We start from the raw sequence: 12709 nt of genomic DNA on the forward strand, positions 1-12709 counted from the left end.
TCTGACGTTATTTGTGTTGATATAATTTCCACTGTAATCATCTCAATTTATCTGTTTGGGCAGGAAAAAATCTTATTTAACTTTATCCAGGAGGATGCGTTCATAGATTTATAATCCTTTTGTTTTTACGTGTATCGAATGAAAGGCTTTGGCATGTCATTTTAAATGATTTTGTGGTGTATGAAATCATACTAACAAAGTGCTTAGGTGGAAATGTGTTTGGCTCGGATGCTTTTGGCTTCTAAATAAAGATCTGGAAGAATTTGAGAATGCTAAAATGCTCCTGGATGTCATCAGTTTTGTACGTGGCTGAATTTTGTCACTAGACACACTGCTAGTTCCTTTAGAATTGTTTTCCAGTCACATTTATCTGGAGCTTCCTTCCTTGTATGATGCTGAAGATAAATGCTTACGTCTTTAAAATCAGTTTCTTTTGCATTCTCCCCTTTCTAGTCATTCCTATATTCCATTAATCAGACAATATGCCTGCGGTTGGATAGCATTGAGGCAAAGTTGCTGGCATTAGAGGCTACCTGTAAATCATTGGAAGAGAAGTTGGATCTTGTCATGAACAAACAGCATAGCCCCATCCAAGTCCCCATGGTGGCAGGTTCTCCTCTTGGCGCTACACAGACGTGCAATAAAGTACGATGGTAAGAAAAGAACAGATTACTCATCAATGTGCTTTTTAAAATAACGTAAATCCATTTCTTTGGCATCAAGCTCTGCAGCTTTCTGTATAGCTGTCAAGAGCTTGGTATGCTGTTTATGAATGTAGAATTAATTTATCTTGAAGGTAATTTTTGTACCAGTTTCATGATGTTACTTAGAACGAGACACTGGTCCATGGACAGTTCGCAACTATTTCCACATTTCATTTTGACTTAAACCAGACTGATTCATCCCTCCTCTGGAAAAGTCTCATCAGCTATTTTAGACAGGTTTTTTAGACTTGCTTTGCTTTTATTTATGTGGCTGTTTTGAGTTAATGAGTTCATCATAATTCTAATTGCTTCTCATTTTACTTTTATTCACCAGAAGTACAATGGATTTTGGTTTATGCGCTTGTTTTGTAAAGACTTTTGCGAGAATAATGTCTGTGCTTATTTTGGGGTTAGAAGTTGGAGACGGAAGATCTGTTAAATAATCTAATCCGCTTTGATGAAAGAGCAGGTTTGACCTGCAGTACCTTTATGTATGAGTTGCCTAATATGGTTTTAAATATCTAAATCTTGATGTACCTGTCATTTTACCGTGGAGATGATTCCAGCCAGAGAAATATGCTTATCAAAAGACTCTTTTGTCTAACAACTCATTCATATTTTTATAGCTAGAAAAACTTAATACTTCTCTAAATAATTACTTTTTATTCTCCGTTACAAAGGTGTATAGACAACTTTCACATGTCATACCATTCTAGTCGAGATATACTAACTTAACTCATCTTTTGTCAGTCTGTTTTTCCATCTTCCGATCTTTTTCATCACTCTCCCTGAACTTTCGCAATATCTGAAAACTACTTTGAAGATATTTTTGGTATTTTATGCTCAGTGCAGCGTTTCAGGTGCATTACTCTTGAGCTCTATAGAAAAAATTAGTTTCTTGCTTTATATTGTGGGACTCATCCGAGGTAAGGGAAGAAAAAACAACCCACCGCAAACATTACCTTTTTTCTACTAGGCCACTACTTGCTCCCTGCTGTTTTTTGGTTTGGGTTTTTTTTGGTGTTTTTTTTGTTTGTTTGTTTGTTTTCTTTCAGTATTGCTATTTTTATAATAGATATTTTAAGTTAAAAATTTATCTCAAGGTCGTAATCGCATTTTGATATCTTTCAGTTCATGCATTTATGAAACAGGATAACCTTGCTACCATAAGGGTTCAGAGTTGGAGATTTTACGTAAGAGATATACACTCTGCTCACGTAGCTGTAACCTGTTGCATAATGCAGACTGTTACCTCACAATTGTTCATTGAGCATGATTACTTCTGATGAATGTAGTCTAATCTTTTTAAAAGATACCTTATTTGTATTTAAAAATCTAAAATGATACAGAACCCAATGTGTTTCTTGATGTCTGTTTTAAAAGTTCAAATGTCCTTTTTATTTTCAGTGTAAATTTGAGTACTCTCTGCTCCTTTTGCTGTAACAGTCACCTGTCCAGTTAGGAACAGTTGATGTCCTCAAGCTTTTCCAAAACAACTTTCCTTTTTAGATGTCCAAATACAATGTTTGGGCCCCAGGTCAGAATTCCTTTATGGGTCTTTGTTCTTGTGCTGGTGATGAACATCCTGACCATTGGACATCTTCCTTTTCCCTTTTTCCATTTAATTTTTCTTTAAAATAGGTGCCATGTCTACATTTACCTATGTTTTTGAAAGCTTCCCAGTCATACACTGAAAAGGCAAATTATGGCTAAGTTCTCTATCAAAAGAAATAAAGTACATAGAATAACTATTTGGATAATAGAGCAAGTAATTAGCATATTACACCAGTGTTTTCGCTAAATACTCTTTATCAATAATTATTTCTCAAGGAACCGTCTTTAAATCTGGTATTAATTTTTTTTGTCATTGTATTAGAGATCTTCAGGTTCTTGTGCATAAACTGAACTTCTTACTGCGGTTTGTGCACAAAAAGCTTCAAAAATATTTTCAGAAATACGTGTCCCCTTTGGGAATCTATTAATTCATGTTCAGTGGATGCTTTCCTCTGTAAATTGTACTATTTTGAGTTTCTTACAGGATTTGTCAGACCTGAGGTTGTTGGGTTTTTTTGTTTTGTTTTTTAATCTCTGTAACCATCGGAAATCCGTTCTGTGTGTTAATAGTGAGCTTGGTGTTTAATCTTTTGTTTTGAGTGTACAGATTTATGATGACGGCTTCTCAGACAGTCTGAACATAATTTAGATAGAAGTCTTGAAGGCTAAGATTCTCTGCCCCAAATATTTGTTAGTGTTGGTATGAGGTTGCATTATCAAATGCATCTTGCCAATAAAGCACTGAGGGCTTTTTGTTCTTTTAGCAGTCTGTGGCCTATATGACTCAAAAGAAAATAGTTAGGGGTGTATGTGTTTAACTTGGCATTAGTAACACTTCAGTTTCACAGCATTCACAGAATGCTTCACTGTATTCCCTGTTTCTCATTCATAAAAACTTTTATCACTTGTTGATTATTTCCAATTAAAGCCTGCATGGACTGTTCTGTTGTATCAACTCTCTGCATCGTTCCCTCTTCCCCTTACATTGCAGATGGCAGTGGAGAGCTGCCGACAAGAGTTAGTGTTTTGGATAGTGATTTTCAGATTCTGCATCTGAATGCGATTCTTCAACCTCCTTCTCCTTCTGCCATTACAATAATACTGGGTTTGCCACTCTAACAAAAATGTTGTATTAGCAAAAGCATGTCAACCAGGTGGTGCTACACTGGCAGTAAAGCAGACTCTCATTCTTTTTTTGATAAATAGCTTAGGGTTTGTGATCTTTCCTCTTCTACTCTAGAGTGAATTTTGTTTACAGTTTTTTCTGGTAATCTAGTTACTTGCATTAATTCGATGCAGATTTAACATAATCAAAATTTGTTTTACACCAGTGCACACAGTAAAGTCTATGAACTGTACATTATAAATTCACACAGTTGGATTGCTTTGTGCTATGTGTGCTTTTAAAATTAAATTAATTTCCTAAGACTTGTCAGTTTGAAATATGCTTAGGTCATCGTGTTGAAAACAAGGACAGCTTGGACAGAGGAGCTTTCTTCTGTGTCATCTTGTAGTGGAATTGTGTGGTTACAGCATACCAGGTGAATTCACAGCTACGCACTATGGCCTGCCTTGACTATGATTGGAATTTTATGCTGTGTGCAGCACTATACACTGGCTGCTTATAAGATGGGGTGATAAAGTATAATCTGTTCATATAGCTGCATGAGGGAGGCTGGAGTCTCACTTTGTAACGGTTGTCAGATTTGTGTTCAATGATAAGTTGTCTTTACTAGTAAACTTAATACGTTGATTTATTGGGATAACTTCAACCTTTTTTGTGCCAAACTGTTGTTTCCAAGCTTTAAAAATCCTTACTAGGGAAGTGAAGCAGAAGTTTTCAAGGAGACTTGCAAAAAATCAGGAACCACCCCATGTTACTAGCTCCCAGGACAGACATGCAGTGCATTTTAGAGTCTCATTCTGCTTTCTGTCTCTTTATTAAACACATGAGGAATGATATGTGTGAAAATCTTCCAACATCCTTTTCTAGATATGTGATTTTTTGAAGACTTGCTGATGTTTCTTGGAAAACTGCGAGATGTTGAATTCAGAAATTACAGTACTGTCTACTGCTCTTGATGTTTTGCGTACGTACATCTTCATAAAAGCTGGATTGTGTTCTCAGTTCTTTTGTTCATATTGTTTATTCTGATCCGCTGTTACAGTACTTCGTTATATACTAGCTAATTGCAGTGCAGATAAGGAAGAAAATAAAGGTACATGGTGCTGAGTAATGAATAATTTGTATGAACAATTGAGATAGAGGAACAATAGGCTAACTTTTAGATCTCCAAGTAAGAAGTTTAAGCTACAGCAAAAACTAATAGGAGAAAACTTCTCTTGAAAGGAAGTCATTCCGAATTTGAGATGTAAACTGTTTTGAGGGAAACAGCAATAGGCCATAAACAATATGGAAAGACTTGTAGCTGTTGTATTTCAATAAATCATCGCATGAAAAGCAGAGCTAAACAAGCATAGTTTTGTATAGGTTTTTGTCCTATTTCCTCTACCTTTTCAATGGACAAGCCTCATGTTTCTTCTATGGTCCGTGATGCTCCCTGCTGGGGGATTTTGAAATCTTCCATGCTATTCCCATGATAGTAGCGTATGCGACTGCTGGAGCTAGCTGCTATGGGGTAATGGATGAGACCTTCCTGACTTTGTATTAGTGGGGTGTAGCGTTTGGGCTTGTCCTTACCCCAGCCTCAGATTTTAATGGGTGTTTATTATCTCTCAGACCTCTTTCTTTTTGTCAGATTTGGTCATAAGAGTGCAAAATATTAGTTCGGATTGGAGAAACAGCATGATGTTAAATCTCGTTTTCTTTGAGGAGAAAAAAAGTGAAGAAGAGTTTCAGAAAGTATTTTCTCAATGTTTAGTGGCTGCTGCTTAAAAATATGTAGTTGTCAGGATTACCTACAAAGACATAGTGTTAATAGAGTTTTTAAAATTTCTTTCTTGGAAGAAAGGCTGTCAGGTTTCAGAACTAGTAGAATGGATGGCATGAGATTGCCCAGAGTTATGTTGAAGTATATGGAGCTTGAAAAGAGCCAAAACCAGTAGCAAAATAATGTAAGAAATAGTAATGGGAGTACGTGTATTGTCCTGGTGTGCTGAGCTTTGTCCGGCTTTGTGCAGCATTAGCACAGCCCTGCTTTTCCATCCAGGAAGTGATTGTCTCTCTTCCTCTGTCTGCAACATTTCCTGGCAGTATGGCTATTAAAAACCTCTAATTTCTTTTCTTTATGAGGTACCATGCTGGTCAAAAATTCCAGTAGCTGCTGAAAGTTTCTTGGATAGGAGAATTGGTGCAATGCCTGATGGCCTGTCAGTATGGCAGCCTCAAATGATAAGTTTGAAATTTAGCATGTGCCCAGGTCTTAAGATTTATAAATTGATGAACGCAAAGTGTGACAGTGCAACTAAAATCTTTTATCCATGTTTTGAAGAAAGTATTTCATCTGAAAGATTTCAGTCCAGAAACAGTGTTATTTTTGTCAACGTGTTTCCATTAATCATTTTTCTGAGTGGGTAAGCCCAAGTATAAATGGTTAAGGTTGATTGCTTCAGATAACATAGGAATTTGTTTTGGTTTCACAGAACCCTTCATCATTTGTGTTTTTATGAGTATTTTCTGCAACTACTACATTGTACAATTCTGCTCTGTTATTTTGGAAATTTTTGCTGGGTAAATAGATGTAATTGAGAGCAGTTTTTAGAATGTATTAATTTTGGAGAGGATTTAAATTTAAAATTGGTATTTTCTTCATACTTAATAATAAAAGTGTTTCTGCTGAAGTATGGAAATTCATAGGTAAATGGAGTTTTTCTTTTGTTCAGATATTTTCCTTGAGTCATTGTTATGGTAAAGTTGAAATACAGACCACATACATCTGGTTCTTTACCATATGCATTTGTGGCTAACCGATTAAGGATACTGATCGCTGAGTGTAGAGATAGAATTGCATATATTTTTGTCTTTAATGGGACCTGGAGAGTTAAATGGAATTGCAGAGTTTTATGCACTCAGTTACTGTGCAAAGACCTAATATGGTATCCCTGAACAAGACTTGTTAGTGGGTTGGACATTAGCTTATTAAAGTGGAGGTGCTTCAGATAGTCTTGTCTGCAGTCAATTGTGGTGTTGGTAGGTTCAGTCAGCTAGATTAGAAAACAGCATTTGTCTTTTTTTGTCTTAAGATACAAAACAAGTTTTTTTACATGTGAAAGAGAAAGCTTGATGCGGTTGTGTACCAGATGGGATGTACAAACTTGCTTTATTTTTGTAGGTGTAGATCATTAATATGTTTATTTTACCATTAGGTTTAATCAAAAGGGTGTAATAGGTTTTGAAGAACAGGATTTGTTCATCGACTTTGCTTGCGGTGGGCCAGTTGGCAAACCTTTTGGCTCCAGATTTCCCAAGTTCCAGATCTGTGTTTCTGGTGTGTTTGTTTCTTTGTTTACAAGTGGTTTTGTAGTCAAATAATGCAAAATTGAAAACTGAGATGATTTTAAATGAAGTTGTAAAGCAGGGGGATGTGGAGTGGAAAGAATAGTAGGATGACTGTTCTTCTAGATTTAGCAAAACTATTGTTGCTCCTGTATAAAGCCTTTAGGAAGAAAAACAAACCTAAAGAAATATAATCAAGGTATTGGTATAAAAATCAAAATAGCTAGAATTCTTTTTTTTTTTTTAAGTTACAAACCCCTTGACCAACCTAATTTCATATTATCAGGTATTGAATAGCTTTTTCATTTTTGTTGCATTTTTATCATAAGGATTTTTATAGATTATAATAAACTATCCTACTATGCTAATCCAGGCTTTTAAAAAGAATGGTTAATTCTGCATTCTTATCGCTAAATAGTGGCTGTTGAGTCTCTGGTGATATAGTTAACCTCTTTCCCACATTTGCTGCAGTTGATACTATAACTCATTAGGTGATGTAAACCTCTCTCCAAGTTTAATTTATGGCTATTTTTTCTTTCCTTTTTTTTTTAATTCAGTGATAAATAAATTAACATTGTAAAGCTTCGGGATTGTTACTGTCTTAAACTGAAGTTAAGAGCTAACTGTCCCTTCTTGGAAATACACCCTCCTCAGGTCTGAAGACCCTCAATTTGCAGAAAGGTACATATTTCCCCCCCCCCCCCCAAGTAGAGAGTTTGAAACAAAGCATGAATTGAGGAATATAGCATCCTGAAAGATGTATGGTATATGGTTTATTTTCAAGTTGCAGGTACATTACTCTGCCTGCTGTGAGCCTGATCTCATGCACTGAACTCTAGGCCTGAAAAAATATTTCCCTGGAAGCAGATTCAGTCCTCAAGACGACTCAGCAGGCAGCTCAACAAAAGATGTAAAATTAAGCCATGTTTTGGGGGGTGAGAGGGAGTGGAGTGTTACAGATAATGTCTTGAAAATACAGTCAGCGATTTGGGGTGTTAATCAGAATGTATTATTAAGGTTTTACTTGGAGAAGCTTTGGAGTTCATCAGGGTTTCAGAAATTCTTGTCACTTTCTATAAGCAAGCCAGGTTTATGTATCCTTCAGTGTATCTTATGTTAGAGCCTCTTTCTGGGGCCTCATCCAGCAGTGTCTTTAGTACAAATCTTTGAGTCTGGGAGTGGCTGACAAAAACAGAGATGAACTTTTGTCATTGTTTTGGACTGGACCCTGTAGTATCAATAAATTAACAACCTTTCCCTGTCACTTTCTGTCATCAGTCAATGGTACTGTGTGCAAACATTTATTTTAAATTACCAGTTCAAATGTCATGTTTGTAGCTTCAGCCAATAAGAGTTCTGTTTAAAATTAATGGGTTTGTTTCATGAAGAATTGAGGATGATTGTGCTGCCCTCATGTGAATAGCTCTTTTATGCAAGTCCAGTCTGTTTACGTCTGGGCATGGAAGGGGTTGAAGGAAAATGGCACAATTGTCTGTGATCTATTTTCATCATGTTCATTTCAGGTACACTCACAATTAGGGAACAAAGTCAATATTAACAAAATGTAAAGATCATAATTAAAATTTCATGATTTTAGAGGATTTTACCCCTTTTTATGAATTTAAAAATTTTATTTAGAATCTCAAATTTTTTAAAGAGCACGTAAATATAAGCAAAATTTTGATATTTTGATAAAAAATTTCTGGTAAAGTGGAAGTTTGACTAAGGGAGTCAGAATTTGAATGGCCGTTCATAATTGCATCGATTGGTCCACAATGCTGTTTCTTTTTATGCCTTTTGGGGCCTCTGTTTTCAGTTCTGCTATCTCCCATTGTTGTTTTTCTAAATCATTACTGCGAAGCAGGTGATAAAGGGGTTCCTTACACATGCATTCGTGTATAAAGAAACACACACACGCACGTGCCCACACACTCACTCTCATTTTCAAGTTGAATGTGTGAAGTATGTTTTGTCTGGTTTTCTTGAATGAAGGAAGTTAGCTACTATCACCTTATAATGCCAGCAAGTGATGAGGAGTATTTTAGTCTGTGGCTTGAAATATATAAGTGGACAGATGAAAAACCCAAATACCTTCTTGAGGTGTAGTGGACATGTTTATCTGAAAATTATGGTTCTGTCTTGCATTCAAAAATTCAGTTTATGAAACCGAACTAATCAAATAAAGAAATTCTTTGATTAGATGCCAGCTCTTCTTTTTTTATCCAGGGCTGCATAGTGTTAGTTTCTTTGGCTGTGGTATGAAAAAAAAAAAACAAAACAGCTTGACATCTTTGATTCCCTGAAAAAAAAGGACAATGCTTTCCGAAGTCCCCTAATTTGTCACAAGAACTTGTCAGCCTCAACATCTTGAGATTGTTTCTGGTCCTGCATAGCAGTAAGAATACCGATTTACATATTTTTATTTTACCTGCATTGAAACATGCATTTCATGTAGAAGTACCTCCTATGAATTAAGTGCACTTCTGCGATTCATTATATTTAGGTTCAATACCATTTCATATTGAAACTGGTTTAAGAACTCTCATGACTGTGATTTTTATTGTTATTTGCTGTATTGTGTAAGATCTACAGCAGCAGTGCTGTAAACAGTGGTAATTCTTGCTTTGGGCGTTTGTGATGGGGACTTAGATATTTTGAAATTAAGCTTGCCCTGTTGGTTGTCTGCCTGGAGTTTTTGATACAGACAATCAGCAAGTGAAGATTTTTTGTTACAAACCATCAGTTTGTGAAGATTTTACATTTACTCCTCTCACTATTGAGAGTTAAAATTCACACAGGACTAAGGAGAAATGGCATCTTGGATTTAAGAAGCTTGTACAGCAGTGTTCTCATTGGAATTTCACATTCCATTATTGTTGCACTAAGATCTTGAGGAGCCAAGTGTTTAGTAATTTGTTGTTGGGATTTGATAAATTCAGAAACAATGTATAACTTCCAGATAGCATTTAGGTTGAGAGTGCAAGGTCATTAAGGAATTAAAATAACAATTTAATACCAACATTTCATCTGTGTTTTGGAGAGTTCATTAATTCATGCATGTATGGGATGGAACTTAAATCTATAAAACTTTTCAAACTGACCAAGATTTGAACTGTGTTGATTCATTCTCCCAAGTCCAATTTTTCTTAAGTTAATGGTTTCTGATGAACTATCGTTTATAATAGTCCAATGATTCAAATGAGAGCCTAGCAAGTAGCAGCTGATAACTTACGTCTGAGAAATGGATGCAAAATGTGTGGCTTGGATCTTTTTAATTGTGGTGGTAGCGTTTAAAATACGCCTGTGAGGCTCAAAACACTAGAAGTAATCTTTTAGAAAGATATAATTTTGAATTCTTAAATATAATGCTAGCTAAGATTTTCAGCAATACACATTGAAAATAAAGTCTTAGGTAATGAACTTCCTTCAAGTTTTAGACAAAGGTTTCAGTCTTGTAGATGTGTTACAAGGATCAAGATTTTACTATTTGCCGGGTAATTGTACAGTAAGTTTTCCTGGTTGTTGCTCTTAGCCCATGACAACTGTGAAATCCTTCAAATTAGGAGGTGTAAAGCATTGGAAGTAGTTTGTCTTGCTCTGAATCACATGTGGGTAAACAGTTTATTTATTCCCACTTAGCTAATATACAGGAACTTTGTTCTGCATCTGAGACCTTAGTGCATCCTTTTAGTTTCATTTTGTAAAGAAAAACCTTATGTGAAAGTTACGGCATGAAACCAGAAATGCAGTTGTGTGAAGTCCCTTGTGGTGCAATATATTGCTATTCACAATAGTAAGCTAAGAAATGAGAGAACTGAATGTGCACAGAATTTGCCCCTTGTGCCAAGACATTTTAGAAATCAACATCCTTTAATTGTAAGGGTATCTGAAAATGAAAAAGAGAGACGTACATGGGGATCAAAAAGGCTTTGAGTTTTATACACAGATTAGGGGGACATTTACTAGTCTAATTAGTGTCTAAGGATATTTAAAACCAATTGTAGTAATACTATAATGTGGGTTAACCTACCCCCTTGCCAAATCCCATAAGGTCATATTAGATGAATTCTGGGGAAAGCAGAACATATACTTTAATTCTATGGTTCCATGAGCAGAGCCAGCTATTGCATTTAAGAAATAAATGTAAAGGGTCCATGACTTGAAATTTGGTTCAGGACAAATGCCTTCATATGGCTCAAGCTTTTCCTTTTGCCTAAATAAACAACTGAAAAGAATTATTGTGTTTAATGAAAGTGGACAGTTTTTACCTCATGAAAGTTGTAAAATGGATGAAAATGATTGTTTTAGGATTATATTTTAGTGAAGCCCTAAAAATCGTAATATATTTGAAGCAGTGCACCAGAGTGTGGAAGAATACGTTGCATACTATATAATTTAAGAAGTAATTTATCAAGCATATAATAAACAGAAGGGGGCAGAAAAGCCTTATATATTCATTTGGATTCCAGTTTTGAGAATTTATGTATTTTTAATGTTACAGTCTCTGGAGATGCTTGGGAGTTTGAAAACCCAGCAGTAAGAGCACTCCCTGGAAACTTTTCCTGTAAGTTGGGGTATTTAATTATGAGAGTACAACAAAACGAATGAAGAGGAGAGCAGCTGATCAGCTTGTGATTAAAGGGGGCAAGTTTTCATCTTTCTTTGGAAATGACAGAAATTTAAGTTGCGTTTCAAAATAATTTGCATACCAGTTTACACCAGATTAAAGTACCAGTGATACTATTTTTAAAAGTTGCAAAAACAACTGGTCTTGCTACTTATGGAAAATAATACATAGTAGTATAGTTTTAAAAGAAACAATCTGCACTGTTTTTGGAGAGTCCTAGTTTTACTTTAAGGAAGGTGGAAGAGAGCTATAGATTCAGAGCCTCAAAAGGATGAAACAGCCTAACATCTAGCAAGGTCTCGGGAAGGTTGGTAAGATGGCAAAGAGCCAGTCTTCCATCTGCTTTATTTGGCAGCAGATGCTATTTAACTGATACATTTCCAAACGTAAAAAACACACTGCTTGGAATCTGAATGTCTTCCCAAACAGAATTTTTCCTTTTTGTGGAACTGTACATTTTTGCATATCTTTAGCTCAATCTCTTTGTTCCATATTGAAGGGTGGAGTATGAGACAGGAAATCTGCTCCTAATAACTTTTAAAATTGTATTCTCTGTAAAAAGTGAAGAGTGGTGTTTCTTTAACATCTCTTCAGGGTATACGGGAATTAAAGATTCGGTACCAACTCTCAGAGTAGCAGCATCCTTGGCCTTTCTATAAAAATGTATGTGTAGGTGGCAAGTGTACATAACTGTTTGGGTAATTATGAAAAGCAAGAGAAACAGAGGTACATGATGGAAATTATTTACGAACCGGCTCTGTAAGAGCTGTGTGTTTGGGTTCTGTTTGCAGGAACCTAATGTTGTATTTATTTGCAGTTTGTTATCTGGTGACCATTGAAGCTTCAGTTACTGTAACTAGTGTCTTGAAAGCCAGTTTATAATGCTGCTTCCTTCACCCCCTAACTTCTAGTGCCACCTAAGTCAGTCTTATGCTAATATTAGATATTAGAATTTGTAAAAAAATTGGAAAATAAATCTAGAAGTAGGTAATTGTATAATAAAGGATTCAAAGTCTTTACTTTTGTTTCATACAGTGTTTTCTAAACATACAGAGATTTCTATTTTAGTACTAAGGCTGCAGCAGATCATTTCTTTCATAGTAACTGTGTTCAAGATCAGTCAAGCCTGTGTATTTTGTTATGGAAAATGACTGTCCTTCCCTTATAGATAGCCTTTCTCATTTCACGTTTAATGCAATCCAGTAGGCTGCAGTACTACTTATCTAGTTCAGGAAGTTAAGGCTCAAAGAAAGGTAACAACTGTAAATTTCTTTCTATACTGTGTGGAAAAAAAAGATATCTTTGCTGTTGTATTTTTATGAGTACATTTATCTTTAAAGAGGCTTGTATTAACCTGTTAATTATAAG

The 12709-nt window shown here is 35.5% G+C and overlaps 1 protein-coding gene across 11 annotated transcripts in view; it reads left to right on the top strand.

Annotated features, from left to right (window-relative positions):
- BANP (BTG3 associated nuclear protein) overlaps positions 1-12709 on the top strand; it is a 157502-nt gene that overhangs the window by 17471 nt on the left and 127322 nt on the right. For 9 of the 11 annotated variants that reach the window (XR_012675439.1, XR_012675436.1, XR_012675437.1 and 6 more), the window contains exon 4: positions 454-653. The exons of the other annotated variants lie outside the window; for them this stretch is intronic. Coding sequence is in view for 5 of the 9 variants with exons in the window: in XM_075161571.1 (XP_075017672.1) it covers positions 454-653 (200 nt within the window). In the remaining 4 variants the exon portion in view is untranslated. The remainder of the gene's footprint in view (positions 1-453; positions 654-12709) is intronic. 11 annotated transcript variants of the gene reach the window in all.

Source organism: Calonectris borealis, chromosome 12, assembly GCF_964195595.1.
Source record: "Calonectris borealis chromosome 12, bCalBor7.hap1.2, whole genome shotgun sequence".
In the NCBI taxonomy this organism is placed as follows: domain Eukaryota; kingdom Metazoa; phylum Chordata; class Aves; order Procellariiformes; family Procellariidae; genus Calonectris; species Calonectris borealis.